This window comes from Meriones unguiculatus, chromosome 1, assembly GCF_030254825.1.
Source record: "Meriones unguiculatus strain TT.TT164.6M chromosome 1, Bangor_MerUng_6.1, whole genome shotgun sequence".
Taxonomy (NCBI): Eukaryota; Metazoa; Chordata; class Mammalia; order Rodentia; family Muridae; genus Meriones; species Meriones unguiculatus.
In genome coordinates this window covers 4084598-4109236 of record NC_083349.1, presented here as the reverse complement: position 1 = coordinate 4109236, position 24639 = coordinate 4084598, and the positions used below count along the sequence as shown (strand labels likewise).

The following is a 24639-nucleotide window of genomic DNA, read 5'->3' as shown; positions in this document are numbered from 1 at the left end:
GGCAGAGAGGCAACACGTAGGAGGCCGAGGTCTTCAAAAGCAGGCTGGACAAGGCTGTACATACAGCTCAACGAAAACTCAACATTCTGATGGTGGAGATCCTCAGATGAGGCCACAAAGCCAGCTGAGGATGAGGAATGAACACTTTGTTGAGCATATAGGGCCTCTATAGATAGTCCATGTAGAACTGGGGCAACAGGAGTCTGCCGACAACCATGGCAAGAAGGGCATGTGCAGACTAGGTCCAGCATATGGGAAGGCAGGAGCCTAAAGGACCCAAAGCACTTAAGAGCCTTCTGCAGGACAGAACAGGGATGAGGGAGCACATGGCCACACTGTAAGGTCATGTAAGGTCAAGCCGAAGCTTCTGGGCCCTGTCTCCATACACAGGACACTTGAGCAGAGAGAACCAGGATTCAGAAAGAAATGCTGGGACATAGGAGGTAGGGTAAAATAGTAAGACTTCTGGAAGTTAGCAGTATTTGATCGGGTTCCCAAAGAATGACTGGTCTTCTATGCACAGTAGTACCTGTCCACACATGTGTGGACATGGTCCTAAGCTTGCTCAGGAATCCTTTTAACTCTACAACCTGCCATCTTCAAAAGCCAACTGAAATTCCAAGCTGGCTTGTCAGTGCCAGGTTCCATCAGGCCTTGGGAGTGTGAGGGGGAAACCAGTTCCTGAGACCAAGGAATCAGGAACAGGCCAGAGGACCCATCCAATGCCTTGCCCTAGGCTAAGCAGCTTGTGTCCACCATGAGCACCAGGTCTTACTTTGTCTCCCAGCAGAGGAAAATAAGACACAGAGGAGTTAATTAGGTTTTATGTAAAAGCTTTGCATAGCAGCTCTTTCTTGCCTTGTTTCTGTACAGAGCTCACTCTGTAGCTCAGGCTAGTCTCAACCTTATGAAATCTTACTGCCACAGTCTTTCTAGGAATGGGATGATGGCTATAAGCCACCACACTTAAAGTTGGCATGTTTTCTTTTCTGTCCAATACCTTCTATTTCAATAATTTTATCTCTTCCCTCCAAACCCTCCCGTGCTCTTTCAAATTCATGGCCTCTTAAACTTTTAGCTGTCGGCACATACATGTGTGTACTTGTGCATCCCTACATCAACCTGCTCAGTCTGTACACACTGCCTGCGCATGTTCTCAGGACTCACCGTTTGGTAATGGATAACCAAGTAGCGTGCTTTTCCCTAGATCCCTTCTAACTCTTTCCCCCTCATTAGCGCGCTCTCTCACCTTTGCTTTTAGAGATTTTACTAACCTTGGCTGGCCTGAATTTGGTATATAGACCAGGCTGACATAGAGTTCAAGAGATCCACCGGTCTCTATCTCCAGAATGCTGGGATTAAAGGCATGTGGCACTACCTCTGACACGTATTTCTTGTCAGACACCAGACACCTCAGATCGAGGGCCATAGAACACATCCTATCTTTGGCACACCTCTGCCTTGTACCAATAGTATCTGCAGATTGTATGAAATTAACAAGTTTTCCTTAGCTACATGGCAAGTTCAAGGCCAGTTTGGACAACTTAGCAAGACATTTAAAGTAAAACAGAAGTGGGAAGGGCTGGATAAATGGCTCCTCAGGAGTTAAGAGCACTTACTGCTCTTGCTGAAACCAACTATTACCTGCAGGACAGCTAACAGCAGCCCATAACTCCAGTTCCAGATCGAGGGTACTGCTGTGCACACTTGGTATACATACATGAAGGCAAAATATACATTTTTCCCCCTCAAGACAGGGCTTATCTGTTTAACCCTGGCTGTCCTAGACTCGCTTCATAGAATGGCTTTGAAGTCACAGAGACTGGCCTGGCTCTGTCTCCCTGAGTGCTGGGATCCAGCTCAAAACACATTTTTTTTGGGGGGGAGGGAGGGAGTGTTCAAGACAGGCTTTCTCTGTGTAGTGTTGGGTGTCCTGGACTCCATTTGTAGACCAAGCTGGCCTCAAACCCACAGAAATTCACTTGCCTCTGACTCCCTGAGTGCTGGGATTAAAGGCACATAACACCATGCCCAGCTCAAAATGCACATCTTAAAAAAAAAAAAAAAAAAAGCCTATTTGGAATAGAGTGATACCCTCTCTTAACAAATAAATTAATAAAGCCACTTGGAAAGGGGCTGGGGATGTGGCTTAATTAGTAGAGCAATTACCTAGCATGCTGAAGCCACGTTCAATCCCCAGCACTGCAAAAACATTATTGTGGTGGTACACACCTGTCATACCAGCACTTCGGAGGCAGACAAAAGGATCAAAATTTAAGACCACCCTCTACATAATGAACTCAAGGCTGGTCTGGACTATGTGGGCCAATCTTAAAGCTAAGAGCCAGTGAGATGGCTGAGTTTCATCTCTAGATCACTGTGGAATAAAATCCACCTCCCAAGTTGTCCTTTTATCTCCCAATATGCCAACCCTACCCTCCTTCCCCAATGTAATAATGCAGAGGACCCGAGTTTGGGTCCTAACATCTACATGGCAGCTCACAACCATGTGTAGTTCCAGATCCAGGGAATCCAATGTCCCCCTCTGGCCTCCATGGCACTGCACTCACATGAGTAAGTGTACGCTCAGGCAAATAAAATAAGCCTTTAAGAAACCTAAGAAACAAAATTTAAAATAAATGTAAGAAATGGCTCAATGGTAAGAGCACTTGATGCTCTTGCAGAAGACCTGCCCTTCGTTCCCAGCAGCCACATGGCGGCTTACAACCCTATGTAACCCTGTCCTAGCTCTAGCAACCTCTCTGGCCTCCTTGGACACCAGGCACTAATATAGTACACTTATAAACAAGTAGGAAAAAGGACACTCATATACATAAAATATTTTTAAATAAAGAATAAATAAATAAAGCAGCAGTGACATGAGGGCTGGGGATATAGTTTCGGGTACAATGCTTGCTTAGTATACATACTGCTACCATAGGCTTAAGCCCTAGTCCTGGGGCAGAAGGGAAAAAACTAAAAAAAGAAGGTCTTGGGCAGCGAAGACAGAAGGACTGGTAGTTGATGACCATCCAAAAAGTTATAGTAATCTTAAGGCCAGGCTTAAATTCATGAGACTGCCTCAAAAACAAAATGTAAAAAACAAGCCACCTAAACCCAGACTAACTCTAGTGGGCCGGAACCCTGCCCTGTCTCTAAACAAACAAGGACTCGCCACTTCCAACGTTACTTCTGATAGTAAAGCTACACTAAAGGAAATAAACCCAGGCCCAGAAAAGATATAAACTATGCCTGGGCTGGAAACCCAGCATTCTTCCTCTCTTCAAGCTACTGCTCCCTCCTACAAGTACCTGCAATTCAACCCTTCATTCCAAACTACTTACTCTTTTGATGGGTCCATACACCTCAAATTCTCTCCGAAGCTTAGATTCTGTCGTGTCATAGTTCTACAGGAGACAAGGTTAAGTTAAATGTGAGAAGTGCACTGTTCCAAAGCCCTTGAGCCACCCAGGACTTTGAGTTCTGAGCAGCCTAGAGTTCCCAGGGCAGGAGCTAGGCACTTACCACTCTAGCCACGAACAGAGTCTTGAAGGCATCGCCCTGAGCATTGGGATCATTGTGAGGGTCCCCTGTAAACGGAGAAAATCTTTTAAGTGCACAGTGCAGAGTCTTTGGTGTAAGAGTGATAGGCAGAGGCCGAGGACTTGAGGATGGAACCTAGGCAGGCCCCTCTTTAAAAGAGAAGCTCACAGTCACTTGGCAAGCTTGAGTACACACTGTTTCAGGTCTGGTTTCGCTAAAGTGTGATGACTTCCCCTAACCCCAGGCCACCAGTGAAGACAGAGGTACCCCTGCTTTCTGGCTCAAAGGCCATCACAAGCATGCCAACTATTCTTCCAAATAGCTATGATCCTGAGAAGGGCCGAGATCTTTATTTTAATTTTTTTTTTCCAGCATTACTTTCCATAGACCAGGCTGGCTTCAAAATCTGTTCCTATCTTTAGCTGGGTGTGGTGGCACACGCCTCTAATTCCAGCACCTGGGAGGTAGAGGTAGTTGGATCTCTGTGAATTCAAGGCCAGCCTAGTCTACAGAGTGAGTCCAGGACAGCCCAGGCTACACACAAAAATCCTGTCTCAAAATTCCAGACAAGGCTGGAGAGATGGTACAGCAGTTAAGAACACTCACTGTTCTTCCAAAGGTTCTGAGTTCAATTCCCAGCAACCACATGGTAGCTCATAACCATCTCCAGTAAGATCTTGTGCAGGCAGAATGTTGTATAAACAACAAATAAATCTTAAAAAAAAAATACAGACAGACAGATAGATAAAAGACTTTCAACTACACCTCCACTAAAGACATGATCTCAATCTCATCCCAAGAACTGTCCTTCTATCTGACCCTAGCCAGGGTTCATTCCTAGGGCAGAGAACTGGGAGTGAAGAAAAAGAGATAGGTATGTCCCCTTTTCAATTCTCTTTAAATAAATGTTGCTTTTTGAGGCAAAAGGATCCGAGAAACACAACATTTACAGAGGGGCCAGGTATATAGCTCATTAGGAGAACACACACACAAAGCCTTGGATTCTATAGAGAATAGCACCATATAAACAGGCTGCTAAGACAACACGGCCAAAGGTAAAAATGGGCACACACCTCCAAACACCTGGTGAGGTGTGCAATGAGTATTGAGCGCTGCCTGCAGGGTGGATGGAAACCAACTGAGAAGAGAGATTGCCTGAAGGGCAGCTAGGACACACCTCTGCGCAAGATACCTATAGTTCCTGCTTATCACAAGGGTTGATGAGTGACTAACAGCAGAAACCCACGCCACCAAATCAGTCTCCTTTCTGAAGGAACTCATTACCTGAGAGATAGCAAGTAACACCAGTACCTACTTCTTAGTGCACGTGAGGCAGATTTGCGTCTATACTCAGCACTCACTGGTCAGAGCCCTGGAAAAGAACTGGCCCACAGGAAACCTCAGAGCTAGAAAACTTTATCAGATACGTTGACAAGCCACTACTTTTTCATCCTGAAAATTGGAATAACCTATGTTCTGCTAAACCTATGTCCTGCTGCATGTAGAAGTCACATGAAGGACATCAAGTGTTCAGCAAAGGGACAGTTTCCTTGAACAGGTGTCTTCTGACAGGACAAAGCAAGCTTCTACAGTTAATGAGCATAAACAGCCCCTACTGCACCTGCTCCATTTTGTCTGCTCTGTTTTGGACAGCACAATGCACACTCATGAGCCTGCTTCAATTACCAACATGGGACCTAACATGATTGATCTCTACATTCCCCAACTGAACTTCAAAATTTTAGTCACATCCCAGAGCTTGCCATGCTCACCTTTAATATATTTAAGTAAATTTTAACCACAACATCACTGTTAATATTACTAATTCTAACCTTACCTACAATCCCTCATTTACTATTCTTCAACCGGGGCTGTTTCAGAATGATACTTGTATATATCACACATTTAAACCTCAAGCCAACCAACCTACAAGTCTGGCTTGGTTGAAGAGTCTTTTCTAGTTTTTGTTTGTTTGTTTGTTCTTCAAGACAGGGTTTTTCTGTGTAACCTTGGCTATCCTGGAACTCTCTGTAGACCAGGCTGGCCTCAAAACTCGAAGATCTGCCCACCTCTACCTTAGATGATGAGTCTTTTGACCTCTTATTCCATGATCCCCATAACCCTTGCCCCTAACTTTTCCTTGTCAAGCTTTAAAAAAAAAAGAAAGAAAGAAAGAAAAAGAAATCTGGTCATGGGTCTGTTCTACACAATTTCCCACATTCCTCACCTAGTGCAAGGCACACCTGAATAGTCAAGGAAGGGACTGGGCTTTATGCTGAAAGCAGAAGGGAGGGCCGAGCACTTGCCCTTAGCCCCTTAGAGAATTTGGGCTGGAGACAAGTAAACAAGAAACACCGTTGAAGCACTGCCCAAGCCGGGGGTGCCCTAGGAGCTACCCCGGGACATGGAACACCCACCTCTGTGACATTTAGCAAGTAACAGGGACAGGTCTTTGTGACAAGCTAGGGCGGTTATAAATGATGCTACGATGGTGAATCTTAGTTGTCAACTTTTATCATTCATCTGGAATTACCTAAAACCGAAGCAGTGGGGCACAGCCTTGAGAATTTCTGGATCTCATCATTTGAGGTAAGAAGACCCAACTTAAACATGTTGGCAACCAATGTAAAACTATAAAGGAAGCTTTTTGCCTGTCTGCCCTGACTCTTCTGCCAGGGTCATCTATCCTCCTGCTGAGACATTCTTTCACTGGTACTAGAGCCTACTTCTTTAGGATTCCAACAGACTGAAAGCCAGCTGAGACATCTATCCAGCCTCATGGACTGAACAACTAACAGACTCTTAACCTTTCTGATTAAGAAACAGCCAGACCATAGCCTGTGAGACTCTAATAAATCCCCCCCCCACTCCCCCTAGTCTATCAGTTGTTCCTTTAGAGAACCCTAACACAGGCACTAAACACAAAGTGAACAGCAGCGTCTGGAAAACACCTTGCACATCTGGAAAGCCATGTCATAGGGAAGGAAAAACTCCATAGGAATTGGAGGATAAAGGTATTCCTGTGGCTTGAACATGAGTACGAGGTATCTAAGGACATGCAGATAGCCAGAGCTCCATGTCTATCTGTTACTCATGCGCACTAAGCACTCCTGTTCTAAACTACAGTGTAGAAAGAAATGATCTGCCAAGGCTGTACACAACAGAGGCAGAGAAAAGTCAGCATCTGATGAGCCTTTACCTACTGAACACTGACACCTGACCCTTTCTTAAGTCTGGTTACCAAGCACTACTCAAATCCTCCGCATCTGGAGCATGAAGCATCTCCAATTCGAGGATTAGGGAACCAGGAATAAAGCCAGGACCAATTAGGCAGATCATCTAAGGCCTTACCTGAAGACACAGTGGGAAAAAAAAAAAATTTTTAACAGGAAGAGGAAGTGACTGGGGGTCTCCCTACCTGTTAGAAGCCTAAAACCAACTGGAGATGGAGAAATGGCTCAGCAGTTAAGAGCACTGGTTGTTCTTCTAGAAGGCTGGGGTTTGATTCCCAGCAGCCATATAGCAGTTCATAACTGTCCAACTCAAGTTGCAGGGAAACCTATGCCCTCTTCTGGTCTCCTACATGCATATAGGCGAAACACCCATACATACAAAAAGTTAATAATAAAACATTTAAGAATGTAAAAAGGAAAGTCTAATCCAAGTGCTGTGCTTGGCAAGTAGTTGCTAGGAAAGTGAAAAAACTCTGCTTTCTCAAGCTCCCAGGAGAACAGCAGCCCATGTGTGACTCGGGAAGAGTGTAGTAAAATAAAACTGGAGGGGAAGAGTGCTGGGAGGGAGAAGCTTACACATTTTCAGCTCTGTCTCCACTTCCTGCTGCCGCCGTTCAATCTTTTCCCGTCTCTGCCGGTAGAAAGAAGTAGAATGAGTATACAAGTAAGTACCTCAATGTCAGGGACCATCTGAAAAAAGTAGCTAGGGTGCACGTCTTTAATCCCAGCACTCAGGGGGCAGAAGCAGGCTAATCTCTGAGCTTGAGGCCAGCCTGGTCTACAGCATTCCAGGACAGTAAGAGCTACACGGAGAAACCAAGTCTTGAAAAACAAAACAAAAAACCCCAAAAGACTAAGGCAGTAAAAACAACATACCTTTCTCTCCATGCGTTCCTCCCGGGTTTCTGCCCTTGTTGGAGGAGGGGCATCTCGAGGGTCCTAGGAACAAGAGAGGTGACAGGGAAGGAATGGTGAGGAAAAATAGCAATGGACACCACAAAGGAAGACTCTCAGCTCCTCTCCACACACAAATCCAATAGTTCCCTGTACTGACAGAAGACAGAGGGTAAGGAATGGAGATGAGGCATGCTCCATGGACCAGTGCTGACCAGACAGTGCAGGTGTGTGGCAAAGTTAACATAGAAATCTCCAGTGTTCAGAAACTTCTACTTAGTTCAATTAACCTTATGTCTACTAGGCATAATTAAAAAGTCTCGTATTTGAAAGTCCTTTTTAAAAAACAAAACATATTAACAATTCTTCTGAATTATCAAAAACATCAATCACTGAGCAGTGGTAATGCACGCCTTTAATGCTAGTATGAGAGGTGTAGGCAGAATGATCTCTGAGTTCGAGGCCAGCCTGGTCTTCAGAGTGAGTTCGAGGATAGCCAGCAGAAGCCCTTGCTTGATTGCATAGGGAGAAAAAACAAAACCCCATCAATCCATCAATCTATATGACTGAAGACATTTGTTCGTCAGATTATGACATAGGTGACAAAGCTGTAAAGGACAGTACCAAAGCTACACGGCTTTCATAGCCAGGAATCCTGCCACTTCCACAATTCCAAAACCATACAGAGAGTCTAATGCTAGCAACAGAAATAAAACAACAGTGGACAGGGTATACCGCCAAAGACAGCAGGTTTTGAAATCCTCACCAGGCTCTCATTAAATACTAATTGGCATATGACCCACAAAAAGGACACCACTGAGCTGTACCCATTAAAATAAGTTTATTGGACAGTAACATCTACCAAGTGGAAGTAAATGCTAGGCAAACGGAGAAAGGCAGGCAACTATTACTAAAGAATCACCTTTCTGTTATCTAGTAAATTCTGCCTTTCCTACTTAACCTCAGGATGTTTCTCCTAAAAATTCTGGCTATATGGCAGCATTTCTTAAGTTTGCTCTGATGGTGGGCATGACAAACTTTCTGCGTGAAAGACTGACTCCCAGAAGCTCAAGTGATTCAGATTTAGTCGTACATGGGCAGCAAGTAGAGCCAAAAGCCCAACTCCCAGCCTTAAGCACTATGGGATACACTGCTCAGCCTTGGTAAACACAATCCTCTTTTAAAAATCCTTTTCCTTGGGTTAGGGATTTAGCTCAGTGGTAGAGCGCTTGCCTATCAATTGCAAGGCCCTGGGTTTGGTCGTCAGCTCTGGGGGGTGGGGGATCGGGAGAATCCTTTTCCTAAGCCAGGAGGCGGCAATGATGGCGGCAGTGGCGCACGCCTTTGATCCCAGCCTGGTCTACAGAGTAAGTTCCAGAACAGTCGGGGCTACACAGAGAAATTCTGTCTCAAAAAACCAAAACAAACAAACAAAAAACAACTACAAAACCCACCTTTTCCTTTCATGTTTATTTAGATGAGGATGTGGGCATGTATCACAGCGTGCATGAGGAGGAGGACAAGATGCTTAGCCACACCCTCCACCCAACAATGACATTTAAAAAAACAAAACAGTAACTACAAAGCCAAATCCTTTCGCAGAAATTCCGTACCACTGTTCTCCACTCATTTCCTCTTACTGCTACCTCCTGCTAAAGGCTAACCTAACCAATGTATTAAACATATGTTTTCCGCCCCCTGGGTGGGGAGCAGCCTTACCAGGCCACAGAGGAAGACAATGCAGCCAGTTCTGATGAGACCTGATAAGCTAGGGTCAGAGGGAAGGGGAGAAGAACTTGAGGAGGGGCATGAAAGGAGATGAGGGCAGGATTGAGAGGGGATGAGGGAGGGGGCTACAGCTGGGATACAAAGTGAATAAACTCTAATTTATAAAAAAATAAAGTAAAATTTTTAAAAAAATGCTTTCTGGCTAGGCACAGTGGTGCACGCCTGTAATCCCAACACTCAGGGAGGCAGAGGCAGGAGGATCTCTGTTGAGTTCCAGGCCTGATTTACAAAGTGAGCCCAAGACAGCCAAGGCTACACAGAGAAACCCAGTCTCAAAAAAACCAAAAAACCAAACCAAGCTTTCTGGGTTGGTGGTACACACCTGTTAATTCTGGCACTGAGAGAAGGAAACAGGAGGATGAGTTCAATCTCAGCATTAGTGACAAAAGGAAATCAAGCCCAGCCACACAATAACAACAACAAAAACTCCACAAACAAAAGTCAAAAGTGGTGGCTCACACCTTTAATACCAGCACTGAGGAGGTAAAGGCAAGCAGATCCCTGAGTTTGAGACCAGCCTGGTCTACAGAGTGAGTTCCAATACAGTCAGGGCTACACAGAGAAATTCTGTCTTGAAAAAACAAACAAAAGACAGACCCACTTTCCAAGGTAAGAAATCTGACCAATCAACATGGGCTAAGGACCACCAGAGCCCTACAAAAGATATCATTAACCCTACAAAACAACTAGCACAGAAATTAGCCTCTCCTGGAAGCATTATTTGCAGCATTTGGAAGGCTGAGGAAGGAGAACTGCTACAAGATCAAGGCTACCCTGGGCTACAGAGCAAAAGCCTGTATCAGGGATGGAGGGATGGTTCAGAGGTTAAGAGCACTGCCTGCTCTTTCAAAGGGCCCAGGTTCAATTACCAGCACCCAACTGGCAGCTTCCAAGTGTCTGCAACTCCAGTTCCAAGAGATCTGACACCTTCACATTAATGCACATAAAATATTTTTTAGTAAAACAAAAACACCAAACCCTGTCTCAAAATTTAACCAAATTGGGGTTAGCATGATGGTTCTGCAGGTTAAGGCACTTGTCACCAAGCCTGACAACTTTAGGTTGATCTTCTGGACCCAAACGGTGGAAAGAGAAAATGGATGCTCGCAAGTTGTCCCCTGACGTTCACAGGTTTACAAGCCCAGGCATGCACACACACATAAATATATAATAGTATAATCCCAGCAGTCAGGAGGAAGGCAGGCAGATCTTTGTGAGTTCAAGGCCAGCCAGGTCTACAAAGCCAGGGTTGTCATACAGAGAAATCCTGTCTCAAAAAACCAAACAACAAACAAGAAAAACCAAAAAGGCATACAAAAGAGCAGAAATAGTAAAGGCCACTTTTCTAAGCCACACTACTAAAGCTGTTTAGAAACTGAACTCCGGTGCAGTCGCTCCCTCCAGACCCAAACACTCCTAGTGTGCTCAGTGCACTCACCTCAAACTCTCGTATGTACGGTGCAATGCCACAGTAAGGTTGGTTGTGGTGTTTTTCATGTGGCAGCTTCTCCAGCGGTGGCAGGTACGGGATGGGGTCTCGGGGTGCAAAGAGGGCCAGAAGGTTGGGAGGCAGAAACTGTGTCATCTTGCCAAACCTGAGATCAGAAGCTTTCCGTTAGAGTACTTTAGCACAGGAGGTTTCCTCTAGAACCCCTTCACTCAAAAAGCAAAACAGAACAAAAACAGGCGAGAGATTGCGAGGAGGATGCTGGTATCCCCGGTAAGCAGTGCTTGAAAAGGGAGGGTCCTCACAGAAGACTAGTAACACAGAGAACAAAGAGGAAAAGGAGTGAGGATTTGTGGGACCCAGGGATCCTGAGGCACTGAGGCACTCTGATGGTTGCTGGCTTCACACCTTGAAGATTAGGAAGTAGGAGTCTCAAGGCAGGCCATAAAGATCGTATTTCGCAAGCCAGTGGCCTCTGCGTAAAACATATAGAATCCCTGAGGCGAAAGGAATTGTGGGTAGAGGTCCAGGATGCAACATAAAAAAAAAAAGGCGAGGAAAAAAGGCAACACACAAACCGCAAGGGCCTGTGGGTAGGGGACCGCAGGAGGTAGGGGGAGGGGGACGCTGAGTGAAAGAAGGCTGGAGTGCCCAGAGAACTCTGGGAAAAGAATGGGGAAACCAGGAGGAAAAAAGCTGAGGCGCCGACCCGGGAAATGGGCCACAGGCGCGGGGAAAGGGCTCGGGGAACCCGCAAGGGCTTGTGGGTAGCGGCCCCGCACCCCGTTAAGGCCACTCATTCACTCACTCACCGCGCGGCCCTCTCCTCGGCCTGACGTTAGCCTCAGGCCTCGCGGCCGCCGTTCACAAGCAAAAACTCCCGCTCTGGCTTCCACTTCGGCGGCGTCCGCGTCAGCTGTCCTCAGAGGCCCGCGCAGCGCGCGCAAACAGGCCGCTCCTCGCAACCCGCGCGGCCTCAGCTCGCGACCGGAGTGGACCGGGAGCGGGCCCGGCTGGAATCCCTCCGCCGGCCGCACTGCGCATGTGCGGCACGAGTCGAAAGAAAGCCACACACAAGTCCCGGCCCCGGCGCGGGAACTGCGCGTGCGCAAAAGCTAGACGCCGCGGTCAAACTCCTTAAATGCCCGAGGTTCCGCGACCCGGCGACCTACTGCGCAAGCGTATTCGGCCCCAGGTCGGCCTCCACCTCGTGCTCCATCTAACTGCCTATGACCACGAGACACTTACCGATGTTCCGCCCATTTTTCCTAACACTTCCCCGACCTTGTACGCATGCGTCTGGGGAATGCATAACTGCATTGTCCTTCCGCCGCTTGTCAAAGAGTGCCTACCTGAGCAGGGTCTTTGCGTTTAGTTTCTTTCCATTTAAAGGATAACTCTTCCCCAAGTTTCTTTTATGTACTAGCCACAGTTTGGACACAGCAGGCGACAAAATAGTTCTCTTGTTCTTGGAGGATACATTGTTTGGACAGAAGATATATTTGTTTGATGGGTTTTTTTTCTTTAGTATGTTGCTTTTTTTCTCCATTTTCTTTTTTTCAGGCACTGTTTTGCTATATGTCCCAAGATAACTTGTATCTATCTATCTATGCACATAATATAGACACTATATGTTTCATATATATTTGTTATTGTTTTTTCGGTTGATTGGTTGGTTAGCTTTTTTTGAGACAGGCTTTGTTTCTCTGTGTAGCCCTGGCTGTTCTGGAACTCACTCTGTAGACCAGGCTGAACTCACATGGCGACTCATAACCATCTATAATGGGATCTGATGCCCTCTTTCGTTTGATGCTCTCTTTCATGCAGGCATATATGCACATTAACAAGCAAATCTTTGAAAAAAGAGATAGTGACGGCTTAAGCTAACCCTCTTGCCTTCACTCCATCTTGCCGGGATCACAGGCTCCCAGATTATTTGGTTCTTGGGATTGAACCCAGGGCTTTTTGCATGTTCTACAGACAAATCCTCTCCCCCTGACCTTCAGCTCTTGGCAATCCACCCGACTCAGTTTTCTGTGTGCTGGGATTTTGTCACTACCCGGGGTTTGTAGTTCAAAGGCCAGCCTGTGCTACAGAGAGGCCTGTCTCAAGAAAACAAAAAAAAGGAGCTGGGAAGGTAGTTTATGGCGCTTGCTAACAAGCATAACCTGAGTTCCACAACCCCCACCGCCCACTCTGCACCCGGAGGAGGAGCCCGGAGCTCGGTTGCCATTCCAGGCGTAGTGAATGGTACTGTCTGGATGATTAAAGTAGAGAGTGACTGGGGAAAACTACCCCAGCATGCAGCACATGGCTGTACACAGCTTTAATCCCAGCACTTTGGAGGAAGAGGCAGGTGGATCTCTGGGAGTTTGAGGCCAGTCTGGCCTACATGTTGAGTTCCAGGACAGGCAGGACTTAGATGACAGAGAGACCGTGTCTCAGAATAACTTTTCTTTTGACGACAGGTAAGCTAATAACTCGGGTTGCATTGAACACCACATGTAGTGAAGGGGACCTTAATCTCTTGCCCTCCTACTTCCATCCTCCCAAGTGCTAAGATTACAAACATACTCAGCCATTCCAAGTTCATACACAATCAAACTCAGGACTTTTTGTTTACTTGTTTGTTTTTGAGACAGTGTCTCTATGTCCTCTGTCCTGGCTTACTATATAGACCAGGCTGGCCTCGAACTCACAAAGATTATCTTACCTGTGCCTCTGGAGAGCTGGGATTAAAGGTCAGAGCTGGTCCTGGTTGCACACACCCTGTGATTCTAGCACTCAGGAGGCAGAGGCAAGCAGCTCTCTGTGAGTTCTAGGCTAACCTGGTCTACAAAGTCTAGGAAAGCTAAGGCTACACAGAGAAACCCTGTATCAAAAAGAAAAAAAAAAAGTGCCACCATGCCTGGCAGTTTTTTTTTAATTGTGTGTGTGTGTGTGTGTGTCTGTCTGTCTGTAAGCGGGGGATGTGCACATGAGCACAGGTGACCACAGAGGCTAGAAGAAGGTGTCATTCTTTGCAGCTGGAGTTATAGGTGGTTGCTGGCAATTGAGGTCAGGCCTGGGAGAGTAATGCACGTTCTAAATCCTTGAGCCATCTCTCCAGCCTGAACTCAGGGCTTCTTAGCTTCTTACATGTCAGGTCACTTAGTGACTCTGCCAGCTCAGGTCTTGCTGAGCTCAGGTAGTGTGGGCTGGTCTCTTTGCTCCTGAGCCTCCAAGGTACTGGGGTTATACCAGGTTTAAACTTTTTATAAAATATATGTTTTTGTGAGCAAGTGCCCAAAAGCAGGCATTGGAGTCTCTGGAACTGCAGTTACAGACATTGTTAGTCACTCAATTTGGGTGTTAGGAACCAAACTCAGGTACAATGCAATAAGAGCATTGTTTGTTTGTTTGTTTTTGAGACAGGTTTTCTCTGTGTAGCCTTTGTTGTCCTGGACTCACTTTGTAGACCACACTGTCCTCAGACTCACAGTGATCTGCCTGCCTCCGACTCCCAGAGTGATAGCATTAAAGGCGTGCACCGCTGCGCCTGGCTAGCAATTGATTTTGATTTTTTTCCCCACTCTTTTTTTCTTTCTTTCTTTCTTTCTTTCTTTCTTTCTTTCTTTCTTTCTTATTTTTTTTTTCCAGACAGGGTTTCTTTGTGTAGCCATAGCTGTCCTGGACTTGCTTTGTAGACCAGGCTGGCCCCACAGAGATCCATCTTTCTCTGCCTCCCGAGTGGTGGGATTAAAGGTTTGAGCCATGGTGCCAGGGAAGATTTTTTTTATTATTTTAATCTCTCATTTGTTACATCCTAACCAGCCCACTCTTCCCACCTCCTCCATCCCCATCCACTCCTCTGTTTCCCTTCAGAAAAGGAGAGGCCTCCCAGGAATGTCAACCAAACATGACATATCAAGTTGCAATAAGACTAGGTACCTCCCTCTATTAAGGCTGGATGAGGCAACCCAGTAGGGGGAAAAGGGTTCCAAGCACAATTGATTTTAACCACTGAGAAATCTCTCCAGCCTGATAGGATTTCTTTCTTGAAAATCTGAGAGTAAATTGCAGTGACACTTCATCCTTCAATACTGCAGCACAGACCCTCTAAGAAACAAGGACACTCCTATAAAACCACAAACTTTCACCACAAAGAGAATGGTCCGGGGCGGCCCACTCCTACAATCCAGGCCTTGGGAAGATGATTAGGAGGTCAAGGTTGGGTTGAGCTATACAAGAGTTGGCCTCAGGACTGGATACATGTTTTGGTGGTTCAAAGTGTGAATTGTTCTTGCAGAAGTCAGGAGTTTGCTTCCTGGATTTGACACTGAGTGGCTCACAGACACCCACAAGTCCAGCAGGGGATCTTCTGCCCCTTTCTGGCACATATCTGCACTCAGGTGCCCTCCTCGCATGCACCAATACACAGAATTTTTTAAAAAGACCATGTCTGAAAACACAAACAATAAAAATTCGAAAGAGCGTCTTGGTGGTATATGCCTTTAGTCCTGGTAGTCTAAAGGCAGAGGCACACAGCTCAGTGAGTTCAAGGCCAGCCTGTCTCCTGCCTATGTGCTGGACATGGTGAGTCCCTGCCTAAAAAAAAAAATAAATAGAAAGAGGGGGGAAGCTGGGCATGGTGGCACACACCTGTAATCCCAGCATTCAGGAGGCAGGAGGATCGCTGTGAGTTCAAAGCCAGCCTGGTCCACAAAGTGAGTGCAGGACAGCCAAGACTACACAAGAGAAACCCTGTCTCAAAAAAAAAAAAAAAAAAAAAAAGAAAAAGAAAGAAAGAAAGAAAAGAAAAAGGAAAAGTGGGGGGAAAAAGGATTTTTACCAAGCTCCTAATCAGATTTTGACAAATGATCCAGGAATGTTTTTATGTTAATGAAAATACAACCCAATCAAACAGGTTTGTGAGACCTTGCCTCAAAAGGCAGTCGGGAGAGGAGGCAAGCTCAGGGTGTGGAGGATGCGGGATGAGGTGGAGCACTTGCCTGTCATGCGGGAAGCCCTGGGTTCCATCTCCAGGACATGCGTCTTTAAAAGCCCTTAAACTGGCCACAGTGTCCCACACATGTTCTAGTGATAGGAGGGCTAAGGATGGAGAGTTCAATTCCAGCTTGATTTATCCTGTACTGCTCTTCCAGAGGATCCAGGTTCAATTCCCAGCACCTACCTGGTGGCTCACAACTGTAACTCCAAGATCTGACACCCACAGACATACATGCAGGCAAAGCACCAATGCACATAAAATAAAACTTAAATTAAAACTAAAGAAAAAGAAATTTAAACAAAACAAACCCCTTCCAAAACCAGAGCAAGGAGCTAGAGAGATGGCTCAGCACTTAAGGGCATTGGCTGCTCATTTGGAGGACCTGTATTGGACCTGGCAAACAGGGCTTACATCCATCTGTAACTACAGTTCCAAGCGATCCCAAATGACCTCCTCTGGCACCCACAAGTAGCAGCCATGCATGGTGTGCACATGTAAGCACATGGACTAATAAAAACAAAACTTAATTTTAAAACTATTTCAAAATAAGTTTAAATATTTTTAAATGTAACTCACCTTCCCTCTAGAAAAAGCTTAACTCCTACCTTTGTATCTGGAGCCACTGGGCGATTGACAGAGCCCTTGACATAGACAGGGAAAACTTGGAGAAAGAAGCTAGGTTGTTTGTTTATTTGTTTGTTTTAAGTTTTATTTATTATTTATACAACATTCTCCCTGCACAGCAGATCTTACTATAGATGGTTATGAGCCACCATGTGGTTTCTGGGAATTGAACTCAGGACCTTTGAAAGGACAGTGAGTGCTCTTAACCTCTGAGCCATCTCTCCAGCCCAGGAGCTAGGTTTTGAAAAGGAGCTAGGTGACCTGGAGAGATGCTTCAGAGGTTAAGAGCACTGACTTCTTTTCAAAAGTTCTGAGTTCAATTCCCAGCAGCCACATGGTGGCGCTCAACCATCTACAGTGAGATCTGGTGCCCTCTTCTGGTGTGCAGGTGTACATGCAGATAGAACACTGTATACATAATAAATAAATCTTTAAAAAGAAAAAAGGAGCTAGGTAGTTCAACATGTTCCAACACCTTTTAAACCGGCTGTGTGGTGCATGCTGGTGATCCCAGGACTGATAAGATGGAGGTAGCCTCGAGGATACAAGTCTCCCAACAGCTTCAACCTAGACAACCCCAATGAGCCTTCACTTCAGTACTCAAAGTGGCTCAGTGTTTAATGGATTCGTGCCAAACTAACATCAGAAACTGAGTTTTGATACTCAGAAACCATGTAAAAAGCTGGATATAGGAGAACTTGTTTGTGATCCTAGTGCTTGGGGGAGAGGGAAAAGAGACAGGCAGATCCCTGGACTCAGCTTGGGGGAGAGGGAAAAGAGACAGGCAGATCCCTGGACTCAGACAATAATGCGGAAAAGCTAGACATTTGGATTATACTAATGTCAGGCCTTTGTTTGTTTGTTTGTTTGTTTTAATTTAAGCATAGCATAATGAGATATGAACATTTGTGGATCTGACTGAAGGGATGTTCAAGAACTGGGCTTTTGTTTTTTGTAATTTACTTTAAAAGTCTGTGTGTGTGTGTGTGTGTGTTTGTTCATGTAAGTATGAGTGCTGGAGAAGGCCAGAAGAGGGTGTTGAATCCCCTGGAACTGGACTTACAGGTGGTTGTGAATCGCCCAAAATAACTGTTGGGAATAGAATTCCAGTCCTCAGGAACAACAGCAAGTACCCTTAAGTGCTGAGCCATCCCTACAATCCTTTTTCAGTCTTTTGAAACAGGTTCTCTTGGGCTGGAGAGATGGCTCAGAGGTTAAGAGCACTGGCTGCTCTTCAAATGGTCCTGAGTTCAATCCCAAAAACCACATGGTGGCTCACAACCATCTACAGTGAGATCTGATGCCCTCTGCTGGCGTGCACCTGTACATGCAGACAGAATACTGTATATGTAATAAATCTTAAAGAAAAAGAAATGGGATCTCTTTATAGAACTCAGGCTGACCCCAAACCTTCTTCAATCCTTCTGCCCCCTTCCAGGTGTGTGTGTGTGTGTGTGTGTGTGTGTGTGTGTGTGTGTGTGTGAGACAGGTTTCTCTGTGTGCCCTAGAACTCACTTTATAGATCAGACTGGCCTTGAACTTACAGTGGTCCAACTAACTTTGTCTCCAGAGTGCTGGGACTAAAGGCATCCACACCATGCCCAGCTACAGTTTTTAATTTTACTCATTTACTACCTATTTTGAGTATTGGAGTCGGAACCTAAGGCCTTGCAAATGCCGAACAATACTATAAATAATTGTGACACTGGCCCCTCCCTGGGGATTCTAGCCAGGTACTTGATCATGCAGCCACATACATATCCAGCTTCCTGCCATTCTTCCCTTGTAAACATTATTAACTATCCAGATAACCAAAACCAACTTCCCCTAACTCAAACGCCTTCACTTAAGCCTTTCATAGTCTGTCTGTCCAAGGTCCCAGTGATTAGGGTATGGACATCTTCTGCTTCTGCTCCCAACAACAGACACAAAACCAGGAGCAAGGATCCCGGCTGTCTTAGTCAGTGTTCTATTGCTGTGAAGAGACTCCATGTCCATGGCGAGTCTTATAAAGGAAGACATTCAACTGGGCCTGGCTGACAGGTTCAGAGGTTTAGTCCATTATCTTCATGGTGGGAACATGGCATCATGCAGGCAATCAAGGTGCTCGAGAAGGAGCTGAGAGTTCTATATCTGGGTCTGCAGGCAGCAGGGAGAGGCAGTGAGCCAATAAGCCTGGCTTGAGCCTCTGAAACCCCAAAGCCTATCTCTCAGCGACATACTCCTCCAACAAGGCTCCACCTACTCCAGCAAGGCCACATATCCAGTAATGCCACTCCCTCTGAGTTGATGGGAGCATTTCCATTCAGACCTAGGAAGGCAGAAGAGAGCATGCTGGGCAGAGCCATGGGCCCAGTCTGTGCAGGACAAGTTCTAACTTCTGGGAAGAGCATCAGGGCAAATGGTGACACGGCTTTAGGTCGGTGAAGTGCTGTAACCTCATCTTAGACTCCGTCCCCCGCAAAGTAGAGAGAAGGTGAGAGAATCCACTAGGGTCGGGTTTGGCAAACAGCACCTTCAAATGGTGGCAAATAGGTAAAAACACACGGGGGTCAGGGGAAGGGCACCCAGGGATGGCTCAGCAGTTAAGAACAGTGGCTGCTTCTCCAAAACAGCCAAGATCACAGACTAATTCCCAGCACCCACACAGCAGCTCACATCCACCTGTAACTCCAGTTCCAGAGGATCTGACAATCTCCACAGACAAAAATGCAGGCAAAAAAACAATCAATGCTCCCGAAATAAAAATAATTAAATTGCTGGGCGTGGTGGGTTACAGAATGAGTTCAAAATCAGCCTGGGCAACTTAGTAAGACTGTGCCTAAAAATAAAAATGAAAAACAAAAGAAGGACTGTAAATATAGCTCAGTGGCAGGGCTCTCCTTTAGTCAGGTAGACACAATGTCTTCCTCCGTCACCACCCACATTATTTGAAGACGGGGTCTCTCCCTGCACCTGGAGTCCACAGACTCAGAATGGTTGGCCAGTAAGTCCAGATATCCTCCTATCTCTGTCTCCCCAGCGCTGCCATGACCAGTTTTTTGTTTGTTTGTTTTTTTTAGACACTATTTTGGAGCACACCTGTAATCTCAGCACTCTGGGAGGCAAAAGCAGGTGGATCGCTGTGAGTTCGAGGCCAGCCTATTCTACAAGGCAAGTCCAGGGCAGCCAAGGCTCGAAACAAACAAACAAACAAACAAAGCAAACAAAGTAAAAAGAAGACACCATTCAGGCCTACGCAGAGAAACCCTGTCTCGAAAATCCCAGGCTGGCCTCAAATCCAAAGGTCGGCTTGCCTGTGTCGCACGAGTATTGGCATAAAAGGCGACACCACAAGGTCTCATAACTGACTGTTTTCGGGGGCGTGGGGAGTGTCAGAGGCCAGAAGTTCTCCGAGAGTCCCAGGAAGACGGAAAGCTGGTGAGGGAAATGGCCGGGTTTAGCTCGGATTACACCTCCTGGTGCAGGTCCCCATCTCGCCAGCAGAGGGCGAGCAAGATCCCTTTCCCGATAGTGACTGGGTATCAATGCCCTTTGCTACCACCCTACCCCATCAGATGGGACTATTTTTTACCCAGTGTCATTAGACACCAGTGGCTGGAAGGCCATCTTCTGTCTGCCCTTCGGTTCCTGATAGTGACCCTGCGCATCTCCTGGGCCGACTCTAGACCCTTCCGGGCAAGCCCCGCCTCCTTTGTTGCCATTCTTGGCTTCAGCCCAGGCCTTGCTAATCTCAAAACATTTACAGAAATTCTAAGTTCACACTCCGGGGCTCTCAGCGGCCAGGGATCCGGCGCGCAGAGCAACGGTTCACACTTGCAAAAGAGGCCTCGGGATCTCACCAGGGCCGCCGCAGAGCTCCTCAGGAGTGACAGAGACACAGGAATAAACAAGTCACGGCAGACACACACAGACACTCACGGAGAGATAATGAGAGAGAGAGAGCCAGCAAGAAGTCCAGGTATGGTGGTGCGCATCTGCCATCCAGCAGTTGAGAGGCAGAGGCAAGAGACTGCAACACTGAGCCAGTCTGAGCTACACACCCAAACCCAGTGTCAGTAAAAAATAAAACAGTAAGAGACAGAAAGGTAGATAGAGGCTCCCAGCCAGAGAGACAGACGCGAGCGCGTCGTAGAGCGAGTACACCCAAGGCAGAAACCCTGGAGGACAGACTGGGGACAAAGCGATAGGTACTGGAAGAGGGAGGCAGATGCTGCGGATGGACGAGGTGGCTTGTGACTGCCACCCCAGCCATCCCAAGGCTGTCACCGAGTTGTGGTCGGCTGACGTTACAGGCTGAGGAGACCGTCTAAACAAACAAACAAACAAACAATAAATAGCCATGATGCTATCCGCCTGCAATCCCAGTATTTGGGAGGTGGAGGCAGGAGGATCACAAATGCAGGGCCATTTCAGCCACACTGAAGTTCTAGGCCACGCTGGGCCACGTAAGACCCCGCGCCATGAAACCAAAGCGGAAGAACTGAAACAGATGCCTGCGAGGGAAGGCTCAAGGGACCCACGGAAAGGCGCGGTGGCAGTGGGCGAGGGCAGGTGTGGGAACGGCAGAGGGCGCCCTGCGCGCCGCGGGGTCCCGCCGCCCCCTCCCCCGCGCCCTGGCCGGACTTGCCGTGCTATTTTTACGCGCGGACACCGGACACCCGGCTGGGGCGGCTGCGGCACCCGGGCCGGGCGTCGGGGCCACACGTCCGTTCGCCGGTCGCCCGGGCTGTGCGCGCCATGGAGCCGCGGTGCCCGCCGCCCTGCGGCTGCTGCGAGCGGCTGGTGCTCAACGTGGCGGGGCTGCGCTTCGAGACCCGGGCGCGCACGCTCGGGCGTTTCCCGGACACGCTGCTGGGGGACCCGGTGCGCCGCAGCCGCTTCTACGACGGCGCGCGCCGCGAGTACTTCTTCGACCGCCACCGGCCCAGCTTCGACGCGGTGCTCTACTATTACCAGTCGGGCGGGCGGCTGAGACGGCCGGCGCACGTGCCGCTCGATGTCTTCCTGGAGGAGGTGTCCTTCTACGGGCTGGGCGCGGCGGCGCTGGCGCGGCTGCGGGAGGACGAAGGCTGCGCCGTGCCCCCCGAGCGGCCGCTGCCGCGCCGAGCCTTCGCGCGCCAGCTCTGGCTGCTCTTCGAGTTCCCCGAGAGCTCTCAGGCGGCGCGTGTGCTCGCCGTGGTCTCCGTGCTCGTCATCCTGGTCTCCATCGTGGTCTTTTGCCTCGAGACGCTGCCAGACTTCCGCGATGACCGCGATGACCCGGGGCTCGCGCCGGTGGCGGCGGCCACTGGCCCGGTGAGGGGCGGGGATTTGGGGAGGGCCAGGGCGGGGCCTTGGAAGACCTGGCCAGTCCGAAGGTGTGACAAGGGGCAGGAGGTTGCAAGCGCTAAAAATCCAAGATGTAAGCTGGGTACGGTCCTTCCTACGTGAATCCCAGCACTCAGGAGACCTAGACAGAACTGCCAAGAGCTGAAGGCCAGCCTGGGTGACGGTATGAGAGAGCCTGCCTGGAAACAGTGACTGAGGATGTGCCTCAGAGGTAGACAGCCCGCCCAGAACTCCCCAGCGAGAGACTGGGGCGTGGCTCAGTGGTAGATCGGCTGCTTTGAATCACAAAGTGCCTTGGGGTCGGAGGTTGTGTGGCTCACTGGTAGAACTCCTGCCTACTGCTACACAGTGGGGGACCTGGAGAGACGGTTCAGCCACTAAGAGCGCTGTCTGTTCTTCCAGAAGACCTAGGTTCAATTCCCAGCATTCACACAATAGCTCAAAACCATCTGTAACTCCAGTTCCAGGGGATCTGATGCCTCTGCTGGCCTTCTCAAACATCAACGCTCGCTTGTGGTGCACAGACATACATACAGGCAAACCATCCATTCCCATTAAAACAAAACAAAACAAAACAAAAAACAAAAAACAAAAAACCAAAAAAACCTCTCAGTGAGGGGTGTGGCTCAGTGATAGGGCCCCTGACTGGAATCCCCAACTTAGCGCATGGCTCAGTGGTAGTGCTCCTGCCTAAAAGCCATCAGTGAGGGGCTTGGGGCGGTCGGGTGTGCATCACTGGAGAGCAGCTTGCCAACCATAAGCAAAGCCCTGAGGGTCCATCCCCAGCAGCGTGGAATGAACGTGCTCGGCCAAACACTGAAGACTGCAGTGTCTGTGCAACGGCAGAGAAATGAGAAGGATGGAGGGGTGGCTGGGTAGGGTTGACTGCCAGTGAACTGGAACCTGGTGGGTGGAGGTTTAGGACTGAGAGCTGGGGTAGCAGGAATTTGTACAGAATCAGTCTGGGGCATGGAGCCCCGAATCATTCTAGACCACTGTAGTCTGGTCTGGGTAGAAGACATCAGGAGAGGCTTGACTTGAGGGACTTGAGGCGAAGAAGGCAGAGCCAGCCCAGGACGCTGCCCTCGAAGATTCGATCCTGGGAGGCAGGGCAAGAGGCCTAAAGGAAAGAGGTTCTTCCGGATCAACCATGCAAGCAGGGGTTCCCGCCAAGGAAAGCGCAGGGGCTGGATTTTGGTTATTTTTTTTTTTAATTGTGGATATGGAAAAGGGTGAATTAAACAAGGTCTCACTATGTAGCCCAGGGTGGCCTGGAACTTGCTATGCGGACCGAGACTGGCGGTAAACTCACGAGGGATCCAGCTGTTTCTGCCTTCTGAGTGCTGGGGTTGGCGGTGTGTGCCGTGACAGTTGGCCTTGTTTTAATTTTTGATGTACTGTGGTACAACCCAGAGCACTAGGCAGGCGCTCGACCCCTGACCCAAGCCTCCAGACCCTCTCTCACTGGGTGATGCTGGACAGGAGTTCTGCCCCCAAACCATACCGCCAGCCTGTCTTGGGGGATTCTAGTCAGGAAATGCTATCACTGAGCCCCTGTTCCCCTCACTGGGTGATTCTGAACAGGGCCTCCACCACTGAGCCATACTCTGAACCCCTCCCAGGGGTTCTAAGCAGGACCTGTGTCCATAAACTACATCCCCGACCTTATTTCCACTTTTTAATTTTGAGACAGTATCATAAGTTGCCCGTGTCTGTCTTGTAATTACATTTCCTGCCTCAGTCTCCTGAGTATGAGGTGACAGGCTTGTTCCAGCATGCCCAGGAGACACCGCCTTTTTGCCCATAGGTCTGCAGAACAGAAATTCAGCCATCCAAAGACAGTCAGTCCCTGGGGTCCTGGGTTGTGTAGGACAGTCAGATGACCAGGGAACACTGCCATTGGGACTTTGCTATTGAGACAGTGACTAAAGGTGCTGGCTTGGTTTCTTGACCCTTTTCTGTCCCCTCTGCAGCTCCTTGCTCGGCTGAATGGCTCCAGCCCCTTGCCTGGAGCTCCGTCCCGCCCTCCCTTCAACGATCCCTTCTTTGTGGTGGAGACTCTGTGTATCTGCTGGTTCTCCTTCGAGTTGCTGGTGCGTCTAGTGGCCTGCCCAAGCAAAGCCATATTTTTCAAGAATGTGATGAACCTTATTGACTTTGTGGCCATCCTGCCTTACTTCGTGGCCCTGGGCACCGAGCTAGCTCGGCAGCGGGGTGTGGGTCAGCCAGCTATGTCCCTGGCCATCCTAAGAGTCATCCGACTGGTGCGTGTTTTCCGAATCTTCAAGCTATCCAGGCATTCGAAGGGCCTACAGATTTTGGGTCAGACGCTGCGGGCTTCTATGCGTGAGCTAGGTCTCCTCATCTTCTTCCTCTTCATTGGTGTGGTCCTCTTTTCCAGCGCAGTCTACTTTGCTGAAGTGGACCGGGTGGACACCCATTTCACCAGCATCCCGGAGTCCTTTTGGTGGGCAGTGGTCACCATGACCACAGTTGGCTATGGAGACATGGCACCCGTCACTGTGGGTGGCAAGATCGTGGGCTCTCTGTGTGCCATCGCAGGCGTGCTCACCATCTCTCTGCCTGTGCCCGTCATTGTCTCCAACTTTAGCTACTTTTACCACCGGGAGACTGAGGGTGAAGAGGCAGGGATGTACAGCCACGTAGACACACAGCCCTGTGTCACACTGGAGGGCAAAGCTAACGGGGGGCTGGTGGACGCTGAGGTGCCTGAACTCCTACCACCACTCTGGCCCCCCCCTGGGAAACACATGGTGACAGAGGTGTGA

At 48.3% G+C, this 24639-nt stretch overlaps 2 protein-coding genes across 2 annotated transcripts in view; one reads left to right on the top strand and one right to left on the bottom strand.

Annotated features, from left to right (window-relative positions):
• Positions 1–11942, bottom strand: part of Snrnp70 (small nuclear ribonucleoprotein U1 subunit 70) — an 18638-nt gene extending 6696 nt beyond the window's left edge. Inside the window, exons 1-6 of the mRNA XM_021656628.2 lie at positions 11718–11942; positions 10897–11053; positions 7653–7715; positions 7353–7407; positions 3526–3590; positions 3345–3407 (exon numbers count right to left, since the gene is read on the bottom strand). Of these exons, the coding sequence (XP_021512303.1) occupies positions 3345–3407; positions 3526–3590; positions 7353–7407; positions 7653–7715; positions 10897–11043 (393 nt within the window). The 5' untranslated portion in view covers positions 11044–11053; positions 11718–11942. The remainder of the gene's footprint in view (positions 1–3344; positions 3408–3525; positions 3591–7352; positions 7408–7652; positions 7716–10896; positions 11054–11717) is intronic.
• Positions 11622–24639, top strand: Kcna7 (potassium voltage-gated channel subfamily A member 7). The gene is given in 7 exon segments (XM_021656644.2): positions 11622–11672; positions 11748–11949; positions 21074–21091; positions 21094–21209; positions 21211–21288; positions 21290–21817; positions 23824–24639. Coding segments are annotated over 7 exon segments (1809 nt in total).